We start from the raw sequence: 21,495 nt of genomic DNA on the forward strand, positions 1-21,495 counted from the left end.
ACGGACTCACGCTCTGGTATTTCTGATCAGCAGAGTGTGGGTTCTAATCTTATTCGTGACACATTTGTCCTTAATCAAGACGATTGACAATGATGCTTCGTCTTTCGGATGGGACGTACAAGCCGTAATTGGTCCCGTGTGTTGTGTAACGCACGTAAACGAACCCAGTGCACTTATCGAAAAGAGAAGGGGTTTGCCTTGGCGGTCCTGGTCATATTGCGCCACAGCACCCAGTACATGATGCTATGTAAACAAATGAGTGGGTATCATAATTAAAATGTACTCCCACATACCTTACATGAAAATGCTGAGTGTGCACCTAATAAATGTTTATTTTCAATTTTTTATTATTGATTTGTCAATTAACTTTTTAGGTGATGACGTAGTGGACGAAGATGACTTCATCGGGCAGCTGCAGCACGTTGCGGACAACAAATCTAAAAGATAATGTCACAATAGCGCCCTCTTCGCCGTCAAAGGAGTAGAGTCTGTTTACTTTGCAATTTTAGTTGATTTCCGACGAGGAAAACTAAAGATTATTTCAAATTCCTTATGCTAGTTTTCTGGAGTGAAGTGAAATTTCTCAAACACACCAAATCATTTAAAAATGTGATACTGTATTAACGATTTTGTACTTTAACTAAACGAGCTGTGAAAAACAGCCTTACAGTTTTAGGCTTGTGTAAAACTTATCACCGTGGAAATTATAACATGTCATGCATCTATGGTTAATAAGTTGGTTAAATAAGTTGTGACAGTAGACAATAAGAGACTTTTGGGACGCTTGGTTGCAGCAGACTTTCCAGGTAAAGTGCGCATGCTCAAAACTACGTATGGAAATTTACCTGTTAAGTCTGCTGCCACCTACCGTTCCGAAGTCTCCCATTACTTTTTAGTGGCAGAGGTTCCCTGATAAATATCATTGAGACGAAGCCGCATATAGTGAAAACGTATTTGCACAAGTCAGCCCTGCCATTTTCTCACTCGAAAAATTCATTTTTGATGAAAGTATACAGAGATACTGTATTGCCATAAAAACGCGAAAGTGCACAAGAGGTGAGGACACTAGACCTTATGCACATGACGTCATTTCAGTAAGGCGCCCTCACCTAGTGGTCAAAAGGAGGTTGTTCATTGGCCAATACTGTGCGCCGCGTGTACAGATCTGTCGTCTCGATTGTTTGGTCACCGTTTTTCCTCGAAGATGGCGGCTGGATGACGTCAATGCATTTGGTTTATTCACATCCATACATAGTATGCCTTCGAAACTTTGAAATGGAAAAAAATTCCCTCAATTACTTAGAATGGCTCAATTGTAAGAAACAAAGATATTCGAGTAAGGCTGTTTTGCCATGGAAGGGCCGAAGTAGACCTCTTGGATGTGACGTCATAAGCCGAAACCATTGGCTGAGAGTTGTGCGTGGCGCGTACATGGTTGATAGCTCTAGCTCTGTGTTGCAAACACTATCTGTACATTCCTCTGTTCTGTGCACTTAAAAAAAATCTTCAACACTACGAATAGACACTGTGGGATGTCCACTTATTCAAACCCTTTAACAAAAAGGGGCAGGGTGTTTGCCAGAGTGTGGACGTCCTTGCTTCTCTTTTGGCGACTCGAATAGGCTATAGTTACACACAATTATTAAGTAAATTTAAATCACTAACACAGCCTACCCCTTTCATGTAAACTTTTTAATTGTATCTATTGCAATAATGTACAGATTTTTGTATGGTGCCCTTTCATACTTGGGGTGTGGTGGTTAACCGTGAATGTTTCCCTTCTATGTTCTTTTTTATACTTTAGATCTGTGGTTTAAACCTAGACTTGTTAAGTTAGAGATAAACCTCGTTAATAGGAATGACTTTAAAATTGAGAATGATGTGTTTCATTTGAGTTGAACTCTTTGTACACAAATAATATGTCTAAAATAAGAATATATAAAGATGCGAAGCTAGAATTTGTGTGCAATACAATAGGGGGCCTACTTATGAGAGCTCAGAACATAAAATGTTGCTGTTAAAGTTTGCTAAAACAGTCAAAAATCTAAATAAATTATTTATTAAACAAATTTGGAATGATTAAAGCTTTTTAAAAAAGGTGTATACTCGACCATCCCGAAATTATTCTGAAATTGCGGTTAAAGTCAATGCGCCCTAAAAATGTATGCCTGAACGCCCTCGGCCTCATTTAAAAGACAGTGGACACTATTGGTAATGGTCAAAGACCAGTCTTCGTACTTGGTGTATCTCAACATATGCACAAAATAACAAACCTGTGAAAATTTGAGCTTGATTGGTCGTCGGAGTTGCGAGATAACTATGAAAGAAAAACACCCTTGTCACACGAAGTTGTGGAGTGCTTTCAGATGCTTGATTTCGAATCCTCAGATTCTAAACTTGAGGTCTCGAAATGAAATTCGTGGAAAATTACTTCTTTCTCGAAAACTACGTCACTTCAGAGGGAGCCGTTTCTCACAATGTTTTATGCTATCAACCTCTCCCCATAATACTTGTTCCCAAGTGAGGTTTTATTCTGATAATTATTTTGAATACTTACCAATAGTGTCCACTGCCTTCAAGTGTAGGGTCTTATTTTGGTATGACACCAAGCCTTTTGAAAAGGTAGTAAGCATCTTGAGATGTTGTTTCGTCTGATATGCCCCCGTTGGTTAGAAATCGGGCTAAGGACGTCGAAGGAAACGCCGCCTTTATGCTATCACCTCGCTGAACTAGGATTGATTCTTCTTTATGAACACGGCAAGGGTTGCCGTTTTCTGATCAGCAATACGCAATGTAATACTCAACTAAAATGTTCTGGAACAATTTTGTCTATAAATCAGTACGTTGACAAAACAAAATCCATGGCATTATTTAGTGGGGGGGGGGGGTCCAGTTGAACGTGGGTCCAACATGCACAGGATTTTGAATATCATCGTATTATGGGGTACATTTCGGCACCTTTAAACAAGCATTTCTTTACGTAGTAATAACTGTGTAAAAATATACCCTTCTCTTCGAAATTATGTAAGCTGCACATCGTGCACAACTCTATGTTTTTTGCCAACCAACAGTATATGTAATTAACACATATTTCATGGGAAAGGCTAAATATTATATTACAGCAAATTATATTATTTTACGTATAATAATTATACTAACATGCATTCTTGAAGTACAAATCACGGCAAAATTTCATATTACTTTATTGCCTCTGCTTGCACATAAAAAATTATGTAAAATAGACCCTTCGAAATTTGTCAGCTGCACATCGTGCACAACTATATGGCTTTTGCCAACCGAGAGTGTATGTGTAATTTCATGGGAAAGGCTAATTATATTATGTTACAGATAATTGTGTTATTTTACGTAACTATATTAAACATGCATTCTCGAAGTACAAATCAAGGCCAAATTTCATAGAGCTGCTTTATCATTGCTTAACAATTTTCTTATAAGACAAAATTATAAAATAACCAGCATACCAGTCACAGGTGGTACATTTTGACATGGAATTTTGGCTGGTAACCATATTCTGGTTAAAAAAATTGTTTTGTGCTAAGCTGTTTTTGTGTGTTTAAGCAGCCGTATGTGATTGGTTCTAGTGTTTAAGTGTATATAAAATTATTTAATTTATTGTAAATGTAATTAATTGAACTATTGTCATCATGGAATTCACTGTGGATGAAGAGGGGAAATTCACTTGGAAAATTAATTAATAGTGAGAGATAGGACAAATCTTTCCAATTATACAATTATTTTAATGTTTACCTGCTTTACATTTTCTTTATCCTGTTCATTAAAACATGAAACTTTAACTTCGCGCCTAAATAGTGCAAATTATTTCAATAGTTTGTGATGAACTTTGAATTCTTGTTAAAGGCAGTGGACACTCTTGGTAATTACTCAAAATAATTACTCGCATAAAACCTTTCTTGATTAAACGAGTAATGGGGAGAGGTTGATAGAAGAAGAAATTTCCCACGAACTTGATCTCGAGACCTCAGATTTAGAATTTGAGGTATCCGAATCAAGCATCTGAAAGCACACACTTTGTGTGACCATGGTGCGACAAGGGTGTTTTTTCTTCTTTAATTAATAAGATGACCGATGGGCTCAAATTTTTACAGGTTTGTTATTTTATGCATATGTTGAGATACACCAAGTGTGAAGACATATCTTCGACAATTGCCAATAGTGTCCAGAGTCTTTAAGTGGAGGGTATACCGTTGGTAATTACTCCGAAACATATATTTTGGTTTTTACCCCATGTACACTCGTGTGTGTTAGCACTGCAGTGCACTGTATCTCGCAGTACTAATCCTTGGGTTCGAATCCCACCGGCCGAGTAATATGCCTGTGAGCTGTGTTCACAAAATTCGGGAAAGTACTGAGTATACATTGCACACCGGTGTTTTGGGGGTAAACAATACAAAAAAGAGGAATAAAACTTTTTAAAAAATGCAAAATTTACCCCGAAACAACTTTCTTTGTAAGAAGCACTTCATCTGTTGATTAATGCATAATAACATGAAATATAAATTCCCTTTTAATTTAATGTGGATTTAGAGAGATGGGTTCAAAAACAAAGGTATACTTTCTACACCTTATGGTGTTTCGAGCATGTGTGTAAACTTGTTTATTTGTCTTGATCTGTTTTGCTTGTTCGTTGCTGTTGTTTTTGTTTTGTTTTATGGAGGGGGGGTGGGGGGCTGCGGCTCGTGGTTTCACAAAGAAGATGACACTGTTTGAAAAAGCCAGTGGTGGAACGGTTCCCTTAGCTACATTGATCACGGGCAGCAGTGAGAAGTGCTATTACTCATTGTATATGACAGGGGCGCTTTCACGTAAACTTTGATGCTTTTTGTTTATAAGTTGGACACTCATGCAAAATGTAAACCCCCCCCCCACCCCCACACACACACACACCCACTTGAACACATCACTGTCAGGAAAATCCAACAAAAGCTCCTTCTTCAATACTTTTTGAATGTTTCCCGATGGTCTAACATTTAAACGCATCGTGGTTTGGGGACTTTAGACCTGGCACATTGGCCCATCCAAGCAAGCCCTTGTTTAGCTACGATGGAAGGACCTGGCCCAATTTTCATAAAGCTGCAGAAAATACTAGTCCGCAAAAACAAGAGTGCGTGACTATATGAAAACTTAATGGACCCCAAATTATTAAAAGAGAAAATAATGAGGGAAAAAACACCATTGTTGGACGAATTTGTGTGCTTTCGGATAGGGATAAAAGACTTCTGGCTAGAAGTATTTTATTAATTTAGTGAGAAATTACCTCTTTCTCAAAATCTATGCTACTTCAGAGGGAGTCGTTTCTCACAATGTTTTATACTATCAACAGCTCTCGAATGCTCGTTACCAAGTCAGTTTTTAAGTAAATATTTGTTTAGAGTTTTGAGTAATTGCCAAACGTGTACCTTCCCTTTAATGCCGATACTGGACAAAATACACCAGTGTCAGTCGCCCTAAAAACGAGGGCGACCCCCACCCTCCCCATCCCCATACCATGAAATATTTTGCATGAGTGGGTCCACGTTTCAAATCAGCTTTTACTGAATAAGTGGGGGAAATATTCTGAACTAGTTGGGCAATTTGTGTTATCTTGATGAACATTCCCTCTTCCCAGTCTCTCCATGGAGGTCCTCTCCCACTCCGGCCGCCCCTTCGTCTGTCCCTCAAGTGGTGGCGACGAAGCGAGAGCCATCTGCAAAAAACTGTTTGAAAAGAGACTAAACGCATACTGCATGGTACCCAGCTTTATTGTCATGAGATGCTATGCAACAGTAGGATTACCATGTATGTATGCCTTCTACTAGTCTGGTTCTTCTTCTACCGCTGTCCTACTTATTTGATACAGGGATTGCTGTACGAAACCAGACCGTTCGGTGGTGTCGCAATCCACGTGTCTGAAATACACGCTCTTTAATTAAGAACGTACATGCGGTACGGAATGTATATTTTCCGTAATTTTTTGTAGCGTTTTACCGGTTTTTCACAGAGTGTCGTTTTTTTTTCTCACCAGTGTTTGTCTCCTTACTATAGCAACCATCATGTCGATGTATAATTTTAAGAAAATAACCGTCGTTCCGACGTCAAAGGTAACCTTTCGTTCTTTTAAAAATTTTGAATTTGATCAATTTGATTTGTATTGATTGACTGATTTTTTTATATGATTGATTTAATTATTAATATATTGTTACTATATTATTAATTAATTGTCAAATTGTCAGGAAAAGTTTCCGTATGGCGCCACCACTTTTTCATTCGATATGAAATAATATAGTATCTAATTTTATTTACCTCAAAGAGATATCCCTTTTTGTAAAAATGAGGGTAAAACTAAAAAGTGGTGGCGCCATACGGAAAGTTATCCAATTGTCACTCAAGACTCAAGTCAATGAGATAGGCCTATCCCTTTTTGTAAAGATTGGTGAAAAAGTGGTGTTGCCATTTGAAAGTTATCCGATATCGCTTCCAACACAAGCAATCTGTATGTTGGCGGTCCTACTGTACTCTACTAACTAATAAATATAAAAGCTGACAACAAAAAAGCGGTCCTACTAAAAGCCGACAACTCGCCGACAACGCCGACAACAAGTCCAGAGTGCCGACAACTCGCCGCCAACAAGTTTTAATTACCTCAAAAATGGCCAATAAACCATAGATGTATTAGAACTATATGTGTTCTGTAATATAAACATAAAGTTAATGGAAAAACTTCACAAAAAGTGTGAATTTTTAACCAGAAAAAAACTTCACTTGCACGAAAAGCGGTCGGACGCCATCGTGGCTTAAAAACCGTGTTTGGACCAGACCATTATGATACGGGTAGATTTAGCACTTGTCAACAACAGAGGGCGGGCTTCATGTGAAGACCTTCACTGCAGTGTGCACAGTGCATGACGCCCGCCCTCTATTGCTAAGTCTGACTCACCCGCATCATAATGGACTGGTCCGAACACGATTTTAAGCCAAGATGGCGTCCGACCGTTTTCCGTGAACGTTCAGTTTTTTTTCTGGTTAAAAATTCACACTTTTCGTGAAGTTTTTCCATTAAATTTATGTTTATATTACAGAACACATATAGTTCTAATACATCTATGGTATATTGGCAATTTTCGAGGTAATTAAAACTTGTTGGCGGCGAGTTGTCGGCGCTCTGGACTTGTTGTCGGCGAGTTGTCGGCTTTTAGTAGGACCCCAAAAAAGAACAACAAGCCGACCAAGCCGACAACAAGTCCAGACCAGAGTGCCAACAACACGCCGCTGACAACAAGTTTGAAATGTCTCAAAAACTGCAAATAAACCAAAGAATTATTAGAACTATGTCAATGTGTGGTTTATATACAAATATTAAATCATCAAATTCAAATGTCACGAAAAGTCTGAATTTTTAACCAGAATAAAACCCTGAACTTTCACAGGGAGCAGTCGGATGCCATCTTGGCTTAAAAACCGTGTTTAGACCAGTCCATAAGCACATTCCTGCACGATTGGTCGAATGCGCGAGACCATTCCTGCACGATCGGTCAATCGCCCAAACCCATTCGTGCACGATCAGTCGATCGCGCAAAACTTTTCCTGTACAATCGGTTGATCCCGCGAAACTTTTCCTGCACGATCGGCTGATCTCGCAAAAAAATACTTGTACCTTGATCGATCAATTGCACAAAGATGTTCATTGGGCGATCGACTGATTGTTGCGCGATCGACTGATTGTTGCACGATCGACCGATTGCTGCGCGCCCAATAGATCTTTCAATAGGGCAGGGCGATCGACCGATCGCATAGATTGTCCGATCGCGCCCAACACATACATATGATGAAGGTAGGATATATTGGCGCTTACAACATTAAAAATAGAGAGCGGGCCTTGTGTAAAGACCTTCAACTGTGCACACAGATGGTGCGTTCAATTAGCTTCCCTGGGTCGACCACGGTCTGCCCCGGTACATTCGAATAGCTTTGTCGTCCTTCCAGGGGCTCAACCGGATCAGCTCCCAGTGCCCTGCTTGTGGAGTGGGTCACTTGGGGGCTTGCCCCAGGTGCATGACGTCACAAAGAGAGGGCGCGTGTGTTAACGTTTAGCTCTTGTCATGGGCTTACTCAAGTGAGCACCGCATGATCGACCCAGGGAAGCTAATCGAACGCACCAAGTGTAGAGAAGGTCCTCACATGTCGCCTGCCTTCTGTTGTTGGTAAACGCTAAATCTACCCATATCATAATGGACTGGTCAAAACACAGTTTTAAACCAAGATGACGTCTGACCATTAGTTCGTGTTTTTTGTTCTTGTTAAAATTACAGACTTTACGTCAGGTTTTGCAATTATATTTCTGTTTTAATGTTATAAAGCACACATAGTTCTAAAAGTAAAACAGTTTTTCTTTTACCCCAAATTCAAGCAGTATATAGCCCGATTAATAGTGCCAGCTTCTTGGCCCTATGCCTTAGATCTTTCTCCAGGCATGCCAGGAGGCGAAATCATTTTTAAATAGAAACACAATTTTGTGTACACGGCTAGTAATGTCGCGTAAAACCAAATTCTTTCAAGTCACATAAAATAAAATTCTCTCAAGTCAATAATGTGTTGTTTTCCACACTGTTTTGTGATTCTAACATTGAATTGGTTTCTATTCACCAACAGGACTTCATCGACATTGTGCTGTCTAAGACACAGCGCAAGACACCTACGGTCGTTCACAAACATTACAAGATCAGTCGTATCCGTCAATTTTACATGCGCAAAGTCAAATACACCCAGCAGAATTACCATGACAAACTCACGATGATTATCACCGATTTTCCAAAATTAGAGGTGAGTAAATTCTAAGTAGTCTTGATTCATTAATATTGGTGCCTTTTTTGAAACAAAGTGATAAACCAGGTACAGCATCCTATGAGGATTGTTTTAAGTGGTGCATCAAGGATCCCACTAAGTCATGACTTTGGGTGATATCAGGGGGTGTGGGGGTGACCAATTCATTACTGCCAGGTTACCACACACCATGTCATAGACACTACAGGATTTGTTTAACAGCTTGCTGACCATCTGAAACCATGCGGCTAGGGTTATGCACACAGGTAAATTGTGTGTAAAAAAACGATGGGGTTGTAGACATTCGTGGATATTGAATGGTTTTGAATGGTGTATCAGTAGGAGGGTTAAGATACTAATCTTGTTTACAACAAATGAGCATGGTCAATGTTTGTTTTTTGTCAACAGAATACAGATTTAAAGGCAAAACTATAAGAAAGGTCAGCTAAACAGGGTCTAGTTGCTTAACAGAAAAAAAACTGTCGCAGTATTTCTGTATGATCGTCCAATGCATCCATGTTTAGTGAGGTGACAGCTGGGTTGAACAAAGACAAATTGACTTCAGTGGGATTTGAACCTGTGACCTCTAGATTTGCTTACCGGCGCTCTACCAACTGAGCTATTTAGCCCTGTATTGGCGGTCTACGTATTTTGTCAATATCTTTTTTCGGGGTGCTGGTCATAAGTCAAACGTGTACAACCATTAACTGCCGTGTAGCCAGGGATCACAGTCAAATTTATGATACAACCTATAAAGCAGCAGTTAGTGGATCACATTACAGCTTTCTAATTATTCTAGTAAAATCAGCAAAGCTGAGAATCAAATTTGTTTTCATTGCACCTTGTGATAGATGACCTTGTTGTATTTTGTCAAAGCAAACACTTTATTTATCATGTTGATCGATGCTTTTTTATAGGACATCCATCCGTTTTATGCTGATCTAATGAATGTTCTCTATGACAAAGATCATTACAAGCTCGCTCTTGGACAGATCAACACTGCAAGACATCTCATTGACAAGTAAGACTCAGAATTTCTATGTGAATGAAAAATGCATTGGTTTATTTTTTTCTCAAATTGTCATTTGGGAAAAACTCTGCTAGTGACGAAAAACATCAGGCCATTAACTATTTTTTGCACTCATACCATATGTCCTTACTGTCCGGGCCCACCGTTTTTGCTCCTCCGTAAAAAACTTTCAATCTCGGGCAATTTTCCATGGCCATACATATGGCTGACTGCCACAGGCACACTTGCATGCCTGCGACTCAAACATGTTGTAGCCGTGTCCTTCGCAATTCAGCTTCACGGCTGCGAGCGAGAAAGATGAGCCTCACAAATTATTGTAATTATTATCCAGGCCTGTATGCTTTGTTTTTGAAAGGGCAATGGGCATCAAGGCATTTTCTCCTTGGTAAAGGGCACCCTTTGAGGAAATTGTATGTTTCTACATTTCAAGGGCACCAAGCCAATAACTAAAGGGCACGGAGGCAATCGCCTTCATTGCATCAGTTAAGTATCAAGCCTGATTATCAATAAGTTGTTGATATTTTCTCTGCAGCGTTGCCCGTGACTATGTACGCCTCTTGAAGTATGGAGACACTCTTTACCGTTGTAAGCAGCTCAAGCGTGCTGCTATGGGTCGCATGTGCACCATCATGAAACGCCAGAATCAGAGTTTACAGTATCTGGAACAAGTCCGCCAACATTTGTCTCGTCTACCGTCGATCGATCCCAACACACGCACACTGTTGCTGTGTGGTTTCCCCAACGTTGGAAAGTCAAGCTTCATGAACAAGGTATTGGAATTATATTATTTAACATTTTAAGGTTTTGTTTTGGCCAATTTTAACAAAAATCCAATTCATTTTCACACTCGGCTCATTCAATTTGGTTTGAAAAGAAAATGCTTCGTTGAATCAGCATTCATTAAAGACAGTGGACACTATTGGTAACGGTTAAAGACTAGTCTTCACAGTTGGTGTATCTCAACATATGCATAAAATAACAAACCTGTGAAAATTTGAGCTCAATCGGTCCTCGAAGTTGCGAGATAATAATGAAAGAAAAAACACCCTTGTCACACGAAGTTGTGTGATTTTAGATGCTTGATTTCAGGACCTCAAATTCTAAACTTGAGGTCTCGAAATCAAATTCGTGGAAAATTACTTCCTTCAGAGGGAGCCATTTCTCACAATGTTTTATACCATCAACTTCTCCCAATTACTCGTTACCAAGTAAAGTTTTATGCTAATAATTATTCTGAGTAATTACCAATAGTGTCCACTGCCTTTAATCAAAAGGGGTAGTTCAATTTCACCAGTTTAGCATTCAGTGGTCTTATATGATCATTCAATTTCATTAGGCCATGAGACTCATTCTTCTGATGTCACCCCCCCATGATTGTTCAACACTCAAAAATAGTGTTCATAACCCAAAGTTATTTTATGCTTTTCCATTTGAATCAGGTCACCAGAGCAGACGTGGAAGTTGAACCCTACGCCTTCACCACCAAGTCTCTGTACGTAGGTCACATGGATTACCGTTACCTACGCTGGCAGGTCGTGGACACACCAGGAATCCTGGATCATCCATTGGAGGATAGGAACACCATTGAGATGCAAGCCATCACGGCATTGGCTCATCTTAGGGCTGCTGTACTCTACATCCTGGACGTGTCGGAGCAGTGTGGTCATTCCGTCGAAGAGCAGGTATAGTAATAATAATACCTAGTTCTTAAATAGCGCAAATTATAATGTATCAAAGCGCTTAACATTGATGCCCTGGGCCCATTTTCATAGCGCTGCTTAGCGGCCGTTTTTGTGCTTACTGTGTGATTTCCATTTCATAGCGCTGCTAACCGTAAGCACATGAAAAGGTATGCTATCCTTCCGGTGCTTACCACACGAAAATAAAAGACGTCACAATGCAAACCCACGGTAAACGCGCAATATGGCCACCCATTTTTTTTTTTGCTGACCTGTGAAATACGCTTGCCCCTAAGCAAATTTGTCTGCTACAGTAAGTATGAAAATTTGCTTACCCCTTAAGCAACGCTTATGAAATTGGGCCTTGGTCATTGGGCCCATAAAATTCCTGTAATCTTTCTCACCCTGGTAAATATAGAGCCCGAAGGCGCTCTGGAGGCCTGTACATATATACACTATATCAACTTGCCGGTAGCCATTTATACCCCTGGGTGAAGGGAAGGAATAATAACGGGTGTCATGACTGGGATTCTTTTATGAGGAAAATAAATTTGTGTTGGAATTTGCAGAGGGCGCCACAGCAATTGCTGAGGGTGCTGTGGGTTTTGTTGAGGCCTGTTCTTGGAGTGTCTGCCACTATGAGGGTTCTGATGGATTAAGTGTTCAATTTGATTGACAGGTGGAGCTGTTTGAAAGTATCCGCCCGCTGTTCTCTAACAAGCCTCTGATTGTGTGCGCAAATAAGACGGACATCGTGACCTTGGATGAACTAGCTCCTGAGAAAAAGGTATGTGGGGTCATTTAAAGGCACTGGACACTACTGGTAACTACTCAAAATAATTGTTGGCATAAAAACGTACTTGGTAACGAGCAATGGAGAGCTGTTGATAATATAAAACATTGTGGGAAACGGATCCCTCTGAAGTATTTGAGAAAGAGGTAATTTCTCACTTAAATATTAATAAACTTCAGGCCTGAAGCCTTGTTTAGGCATCTGAAAGCACACAAATTTGTGCAGCAAGGGTGTCTTTTCTTTCATTATTCTCTAGCAACTTCGATGACCAATTGAGTCCAAATTTTCACAGGTTTGTTGTTTTATGCATATGTTGAGATCCTCCAATAAATAAAGAATCTTTGTTCCGGTGTGCCAAGGATCACATGCCAGATTACGATACAACCTGAAACTGATGTTGGTGCAATATCGCAGCAAATTGAAAGCATATTGGAATTAATTTCATTTTGACTTTGTCTGATCTTATTTCAAGGCATTCCTCGATAAATTTAAGGAAGATGATATTCCAGTTATCAGCATGAGCACAGTAACCGAGGACGGGGTCATGGAGGTCAAGACAGAGGTTAGAGGTCATTTACATTTACCCCCAACATCGGACATTAAGGCCGTGTCCGAAACGGCGACTTCGGCTACAGCTACGGCTAGATCGCGCGCGTCTGCCTATTCTTCAACACTGGTAGACGCGCTGATCTAGACGTAGCTGTAGCCGAAGTCGTCGTTTCGGACACGGCCTAAATGAATGTGGATTGATAAGATGTGCAGGGCTCACCCTTAACACTAGCCCAGCGTACATGGTCCAGTAAAACTGCTATGGGCTTGTTAGTAGACACCACTTCTCAACTTGCCCTGTGGGCTACTAAGAATTATAACGGCCCTTACAAAGTGGTCAATTGCATGTCACATAAAATGTCTTTCTTCTACTTCAAACGCAGCGCACTGTACATGCAGCGAACAATGTATTATACCCACAGCAACCAATGCACTCTCCAATAGCCACAATAAACTATACTTATAACACCGGCTAAAATTACAATTTGTCATGTACAATCTGTGACTGGTACCCTGCTCATTTTTGCTTAGCAGAATTTTTTTTAGAAATATTCAGCTCAAGCAGCTCTTTGTGTACTGTTTGATTTGGGAGTGTTCAGAAAAATTTGCCCAAACTTTACAATGTTATAGTATTTTGTCCGCCATATCTCAAATTGGCTTATGAAATTGGGCCCTCTGAAATATTGCTTCTTTATTTTCTGCCTAGCAGAAATGAGTAGGTTACCCGTCACAATTTGTGCATGTGACATGGTATTTTGGCTGGTAACCCACGTCTGGTAAGCGCTATTTTGTTTTGCTGAGCTACCTTTTATGCTTGAGCAGCTCTATGAAATTTGGCCCTGATGTATTGTGTCCTCCCATCCTTGCAGGCTTGTGACCGTCTCTTAGCCCAGAGAGTTGATATGAAGATGAAGGGAAAGAAAGTCACAGAGGTTCTTAATCGTCTCCGAGTCGCCATGCCAGCTCAGAGGGATACCAAGGTCAGAAAATTGTCTTTATTTGGTTTTGATTCTCCTGTTTTATTATAATTGCAGATTACTTTTTAAGGGTCTTTGTTCTCCTCTGTTGGAAAGGCTGATGTTGTGACTGATGTTGTCTATATTTAAAAAAAAATCTTTTTAAGTTTTGTTGTTTTGGTTTTTACTTGTTGTTGTTGGGAGTATGTACCAATCTATGACTGTACCTTTTAGGTGTCAAGGCCTGATTTAGGTGTCCAGCCTGATTTAGACAGAGCCAAGTGAAAAGTGAAAGGGTGACAAATATGAATTTGGAAACGCACTTTCACAATCCCCTTTCATCTCACACATCATGATTCTTGCACTCTTTCTAACGATACAAAAACTCTCTTTTGTTCAGATCTACCTATTTCTGTCCATTTTTGGAGTGCCTACCAATCTATGAACCAACCTATTAAATCAATCAATCAATCGTACATTAATATGGCGCCATATTCCAATGATCATTGGCTCTTGTAAATGGGTGAGATTTGAGTGTTGTCTTAACATAATATATGTATTAAAAACTGATTTGTATTTCCAATATGGATTCCAACAGCCGAGGCCACCATGCATCCCAGCTGCCATCGCCAACCGCTCCAGCCAGCACGCCATGGACGTAGACCAACCCAAACGCAAGCTGTACCGAGACTACGAGCTGGAGGCAGCCGACGATTACATCCTGGACCTCCAGAGGGAGTGGGACGTCAAGGAGGACGAGAAAGATGACATCATTCCCGAGATGTGGATGGGACACAACATCATTGATTACGTGGATCCGGAGATCGAGGCCAAGCTGGAGGAGTTGGAACGTGAGGAGGAGCTGAGAGAACAGGCTGGGATGTACGATGACGACGAGTCGGTAAGTTTGACCAGTCAATATCATCCACACTGGTGGTTTTTCCTACTATCTGACCAGTCAATATCATCCACACTGGTGGTTTTTGACTGATATATAAACTTTGCCAGCCTGCACTACGATATCATGTGGTGAATGCATCTACACAGTGCGCAGTCAACCCTTCTTCTGTCTGACCAGTCGACATCATCCACTGTGGTAGTTTTGAATGGCAGATAGACTATGCCAGCCTGCAATTTTCATGTAATATCATGGTTTGAATTTATCTACACAGTACACAGTCAACCCACCTACTGTCTGACCAGTCAATATTATCCACTGTGGTGGTTTTTGTATGATTTATAAACTATAGCCAGAGTGTTATGTGATGTCATGTCATGCGGTGAATGTATCACCCAATACTAGGTCAACCCTCCTATTGTCTGACACGTCAATATCATCCACTGTGGTGGGTTTTGAATGATAAACTATGCCAGTCTGGTCAACCCTCCTACTGTCTGACAAGTCAATATCATCCACTGTGGTGGGTTTTGAATGATAAACTATGCCAGCCTGGTCAACCCTCCTACTGTCTGACCAGTCAATATCATCCACTGTGGTGGGTTTTGAATGATAAACTATGCCAGCCTGGTCAACCCTCCTACTGTCTGACCAGTCAATATCATCCACTGTGGTGGGTTTTGAATGATAAACTATGCCAGCCTGGTCAACCCACCTACTGTCTGACCAGTCAATATTATCCACTGTGGTGGTTTTTGTATGATTTATAAGCTATAGCCAGAGTGTTATGTGATGTCATGCGGTGAATGTATCACCCAATACTAGGTCAACCCTCCTATTGTCTGACACGTCAATATCATCCACTGTGGTGGGTTTTGAATGATAAACTATGCCAGCCTGGTCAACCCTCCTACTGTCTGACCAGTCAATATCATCCACTGTGGTGGGTTTTGAATGATAAACTATGCCAGCCTGGTCAACCCTCCTACTGTCTGACCAGTCAATATCATCCACTGTGGTGGGTTTTGAATGATAAACTATGCCAACCTGGTCAACCCTCCTACTGTCTGACCAGTCAATATCATCCACTGTGGTGGGTTTTGAATGATAAACTATGCCAGCCTGGTCAACCCTCCTACTGTCTGACCAGTCAATATCATCCACTGTGGTGGGTTTTGAATGATAAACTATGCCAGCCTGGTCAACCCTCCTACTGTCTGACCAGTCAATATCATCCACTGTGGTGGGTTTTGAATGATAAACTATGCCAGCCTGGTCAACCCACCTACTGTCTGACCAGTCAATATTATCCACTGTGGTGGTTTTTGTATGATTATAAACTATAGCCAGAGTGTTATGTGATGTCATGCGGTGAATGTATCACCCAATACTAGGTCAACCCTCCTATTGTCTGACACGTCAATATCATCCACTGTGGTGGGTTTTGAATGATAAACTATGCCAGCCTGGTCAACCCTCCTACTGTCTGACCAGTCAATATCATCCACTGTGGTGGGTTTTGAATGATAAACTATGCCAGCCTGGTCAACCCTCCTACTGTCTGACCAGTCAATATCATCCACTGTGGTGGGTTTTGAATGATAAACTATGCCAACCTGGTCAACCCTCCTACTGTCTGACCAATCAATACCATCCACTGTGGTGGTTTTTGTATGATACAAAAACCATGCCAGCCTGCAATATTATATCATGTGGTGAATTACACAGTAAACAATGTACAGTTATTTCTATGCACAACCAATGTCACCATTCACAACAAGTGCAGTGGAATGCAAAGCTGCCAACTCTCCCTGATTCTGCAGAAAGTTCCCTGAAAATAAACCAATCTTTCCATAATAACCAATTCTTATATAGCGCATTTCACAATAACTGTATCAATGCGCTTTACATTTAGTGCCCTAGGCATAGGGCCAATACATGTAACATCCCTTTTATGTTTCTCAGCTCCCTTAAGAGTATACAACCTGGGCAATAGTTTATATCGCTTGAAAGGCTTTTTCATTCACAATATCAACCTCTACCCTCGCAGGTACCCATTTATACCCCTGGGTGAAGAGAAGCAATTATAGTAAAGTATCTTGCTCAAGGACACAAGTGTCACGACCGGGATTCAAACCCACACTCCGGTGAATTAGCACCAGAACTTGAATTCGATGCTCTTAACCACTCGGCCATGACACTTTCCATGCTTTGATGATCAAATTTGAAAATCCCCCTATTTTGGAAAGTTTTTTCTATTACATTGAATGTAATTTGAAATGTCTCTCTAGTTGTTGTACATAACATTTCTGATTGCAAGATGCAAATGTTGGCAGCTCTGTGAATAGTTTTAAGTGGTTGGTCAACTCACTGGAAAATGGTAACAAGAGTAGGAGGGTTGATGTTTTTGTTCAGTGGTAATGATGCTTTTGATTTGTTTTCTCCTTTTTCAGGATGAAGATGATGACATGAAGGAGATAAGAAAAACTGCCAAGAAGTAAGTAGATTTGTATGTGCACACATTTATTTCATTGCTGCCCTACATTTAAACTTACACATTTTACAAGTTTTATAAATATATTCAAATTATGAGTAGATAGATCAACGAAGAAGTTGCTGAACGAAATAGAAGACAAATTTGTCCGTTCTCTGTTTTTTATTTGTTTTTAAATGTTTAATTTACATTTGTCAGTTAAAGGCACCAGACACTATTGGTAAATGTCAAAGACCATTATTCTCACTTGATGTATCCCAACATGTGCACAAAATTAAAACTGAACAAATTTGGGCCCAGTTGGTCATCAAAGTTGAAAGAAAATAATGAAGGGAAAAAACAACTTTGTTTCAAAAATTGTTGGGCCTACAAGTTTCAGGCCTGATTTTTTCTCAGTTTCAAATATTTGAGTGAAAAATTACCTCTTTCTCAAAATCTCTCTTACTTCAAGCTATTCATACTATCAAAAACTCTCTGTTGCTCGATACCAAGTGAGTTTTTATGCTAATATGTACTTTGAGTCAAACGTGTCTAGTGTCTTAAAATACAATGTGGTCCTTAGAAAAAATTGTTTGACTTTCAGAGAAATTGGTCTACATCATTTTGAAAAGAGTTTTTGAGTTTATTGGGGATTTATATTCGCCAATGGATTTTTTAACTGTTGAAAAATAAACATGAATTTTTTTGGAGCCCCTCTTTAATATTGAAAACTTAAAATAATGTTTGGTGTTTTTTCTTTTTCTTCAAGGATTCGTGACAAGAAGACACTGATCATGAATGCATCAAAGGAGAAACGTCGCATTAATAAACCTCACATGCCTCGACCAGCACAACCTGTAAGTAAATCATGCCATTGACTCTCAAAGTAAGACGTCGCTTGGGGTCAGAAGTCGAGGCCTTTACCACTGTTTGGAAATATTATTGACTCATAGGCCCTTTTAGAAACCACGGCTTCAGCTTTGGATTCAGCTTCAGGCTCCGTTCTCATGTCTGAATCCCTGAGTGCGTACGCACTGCATAATGCAAATGTAGAATCAACCCCAGGCCACGCTAGCCTGAGACGAATATTCAAGCCAAAGCCAAGTTTTTGAAAAGGCCAATAGTCAACACTTGCACCCAATTTGAATAACACAAGACCCCTGGATGTATTAGGTCATTAGTTTAGGGGTCTATGGTCCGATGTGAAACATTATAGCTTAAGTATCTGTTGTCTTTTTATTGAATGAATATTCACTATTTTTTGGATCGTCTAATTTTGGCAGGGGGCACCCAGCCTCGGTACTTCAGTCTTGTAAGGGCAAGGCGGTTTCTCCTTAGTGAGGGGCATTTCTATGACTCAAACATTTTAAGAACATTTTAAGGTGCACCGTGGCAATGATCAGTGTTTTTTTTTTCAAAGCTAAGCACAACCAAATTATGCTTACCAGAATAAGGTTACCTGCCTACTGTTATCCTGCTCATTTCTGCTGAGCAGAAATTTGTAAAGCGGTTAATTGTCTTTGAAGTATCAGGCCTGGTTGTGACGACTTAACAGGAATGAGATTCAAGCAACCAAGTATTTGCAGATTGATAAAATATGTAAATTATGAATTAATTAATCTTGAATCCGTTTTGTTTCTGAAGGTCAAGAGGAAGAGATTCATGTCTGAGATGACAGAATTAGGGGTTGAACCAGCAGAGGACGTAAGTACAACACATCCTTCTTTGTGTAGGCTGGACTTTTCTTGTGGTTGTTAATAATAATAATAATGTTAAGTTTTTATATAGTGCTTTTTCACTCCCGAAGGGTGTCCCAATGCGCTACTGCATGTTTACGTCACTGCATGTTTATCCAATGAAATCATTGTATCATTGAAATCAGTGGTTCTAAAAAGCCAGTACCTGTCTTTAAAGGCAGTGGACACTATTGGTAATTACTCAAAAGAATTGTTAGCCTAAAACCTTTCTTGGTATTAGGTAGTGGGGAGCTGTTGATAGTATAAAACATTGTGAGAAACGGCTCCCTCTGAAGTAACGTAGTTTTCGTAAAAGAAGTAATTTTCCACAAATTCGATTTTGAGACCTGGGATTTAGAATTTGAGGTCTCGAAATCAAGCATATGAATCAAGCAAACAACTTTGTGTGACAGGGGTGTTTTTTCTTTTATTATTATCTTGCAACTTCGACGACCGATTGAGCTCTAATTTTTTTTATTAAGGTTTGTTATTTTATGCATGTGTTTAGATACACCAAGTGAGAAGACTGGTCTTTGACAATTACCAAAAGTGTCTTTTAACCTTGTGGATAAATACGGGGGACCAGTCTTGAGGCACCCAACAGGAACAGCCGATGATCCAATATTGTTTTAAATACATTTGTGTTTTTTGGGTTTTTTTTTTTTCTCTAGGGACACTACACCAGGACACGATCCCGTAGCAGAACACCAGTGGTAGCTAAGAGACAGCGTAAAGACTCTAGAGGGCGCTCTATCAGCAGTACGCGCGTACCAAGAGATCTCTCAGGCGTTAGAGACAGCGTAGTAAGTGTCCTTTGTCCGTTATTGATCTCATCAACATTTATAAATTTAAAGAGGACTCCAACATCGAATTCAGTTTGAAAACGAGGATAAGTTACGATTCCCTTATTATAACACCATTGTATTTGATACCCTTATTTAAACTCCTACCCAAACTGTGCAATGCTGCCAACATTTCAAATATAAATTGTTCACCTTTTTCAGTATAATGACCCAAGCAAAGTGTTGTAGCTAGACCAATTCTAGTGGTGGGCTCTAAATCCAAGTTAGTCCACCAAGGGTGAGCGGTTCAAGAAAATGATTCATGTTTAGATATGGGGCCATCATTTTTTGAAGTGCAATCTGGGGGAAATCTGTGCTGTACAGCACAGTGTCTTTTTTCTCAGAGTGCTGGGCAAAATTTTCTAGTTCTTGGCAGGCTCCCCCAGCACCACCCACCATGGCTACAACACTGCCACAGTTATTTAATGTAAACGCACCCACTCTGTGAAAAGGATGTATACTTTCAATTTTTTGTGGCCAAACTCATAAACCCTTAAGTGGAGCTTTCCCGTAGTGTTTTTAGGTGATGAATTTTTTTTAGTTTGCACAATTTTTTTAACACTTTGATTTTTCTTCCTCCCGCCCCCCCCCCCCCCCCCACAGCAACAAACGAAGGTGGAGAAAATGAGAAAGGTCGTCCAACGCAAGAGCAACATGTTGGCCAAGAAAGGTGAAGCTGATCGTAAGATCCCGAGTAAGATGCCCAAGCATCTCTTTGCCGGGAAGAGAAAAGGAGGCAAGACAAGCAGACGTTAACAACAACTATTGTTTTTATCGTTTTTATTGCAAAAGGGGGCTATTCTGTCTTTACTCTATTGTTAGACAGCGTGACGTAAGGTCAGGGCTCAAAATTTACGAAGGACCAGAGGCCAGTGATTTGAGCACCGTGGAAAGTAAACCTAAGTGCACAGCCATAATCATTGCAAGGGTCGTGGGTTCGAATCCCACCCGAGTAACATGCCTGTGATATTTTTTTCCCAGAACTCGGGAAAGTACTGAGTATACAGTGCTAACACACATCGGTGCATGGGTTAAAAAAAACAAAAAACTAATATTCTTTATCCCCGATGCAAATTTAACATCTATTACATAATCATGGTTCGAATTTTGTTTGTGCCTTTTTTATGGACAACCGTTTGAAAACCACTGATGTAGCAGTTATCTCATTGTTATTTATACATCAAATAATTACAAAGTTCTGGAGTTTGTCAAAGACAATAATCTGCAAAAAGTTACTCAATGTTTATCTGTTGTTCTTTCTGTGTTTTTGTAAACCAAATGTGTACCCGTGATTGTGGCTATGCACTTAAGCATAAAAAATAAAACAATTCAACATTTTGTCCGTTTGTGTACAAAACCTGGCAATGTACGGTTAAGTCTAGTCAAATTAAGACGTTACTAACAAGCCAATGGACAATTTTTAGTTCTATCTTAAAGACACTGGACACTTTCGGTAATTGTCAAAGGCCAGTCTTTTCACTTGGTGTATCTCAACATATGCATAAAATAACAAACCTGTGAAATCTTGAGCTTAGTTGGTCTTCGGAGTTGTGAGATATGAAAGAAAAAAACACCCTTGTCACACGAAGTTGTGTGCTTTCAGATGCTTGATTTCGAGACCTCAAATTCTAAATCTGAGGTCTCGAAATCAAATTCGTGGAAAATTACTTCTTTCTCGAAAACTAAGTCACTTCAGAGGGA

The 21,495-nt window shown here is 39.9% G+C and overlaps 2 protein-coding genes across 2 annotated transcripts in view; both read left to right on the forward strand.

Annotated features, from left to right (window-relative positions):
- Positions 1 to 1,932, forward strand: part of LOC117288236 (serine-aspartate repeat-containing protein F-like) — a 39,042-nt gene extending 37,110 nt beyond the window's left edge. Inside the window, exon 8 of the mRNA XM_033769012.1 lies at positions 375 to 1,932. Within this exon, the coding sequence (XP_033624903.1) occupies positions 375 to 448 (74 nt within the window). The 3' untranslated portion in view covers positions 449 to 1,932. The remainder of the gene's footprint in view (positions 1 to 374) is intronic.
- Positions 1,933 to 5,895: 3,963 nt separating this feature from the next.
- Positions 5,896 to 20,787, forward strand: LOC117288452 (nucleolar GTP-binding protein 1-like). Its single transcript, XM_033769320.1, has 14 exons — positions 5,896 to 6,119; positions 8,668 to 8,838; positions 9,756 to 9,859; positions 10,401 to 10,638; positions 11,308 to 11,550; positions 12,227 to 12,334; positions 12,813 to 12,902; positions 13,759 to 13,869; positions 14,444 to 14,746; positions 17,197 to 17,240; positions 17,986 to 18,073; positions 18,861 to 18,920; positions 19,624 to 19,755; positions 20,398 to 20,787. Exons 1-14 carry the CDS (start codon positions 6,072 to 6,074, stop codon positions 20,548 to 20,550), a joined length of 1,893 nt encoding a protein of 630 aa, XP_033625211.1. The 5' UTR covers positions 5,896 to 6,071; the 3' UTR covers positions 20,551 to 20,787.
- The last annotated feature ends 708 nt before the right edge of the window (positions 20,788 to 21,495 follow it).

This window comes from Asterias rubens, chromosome 3, assembly GCF_902459465.1.
Source record: "Asterias rubens chromosome 3, eAstRub1.3, whole genome shotgun sequence".
In the NCBI taxonomy this organism is placed as follows: domain Eukaryota; kingdom Metazoa; phylum Echinodermata; class Asteroidea; order Forcipulatida; family Asteriidae; genus Asterias; species Asterias rubens.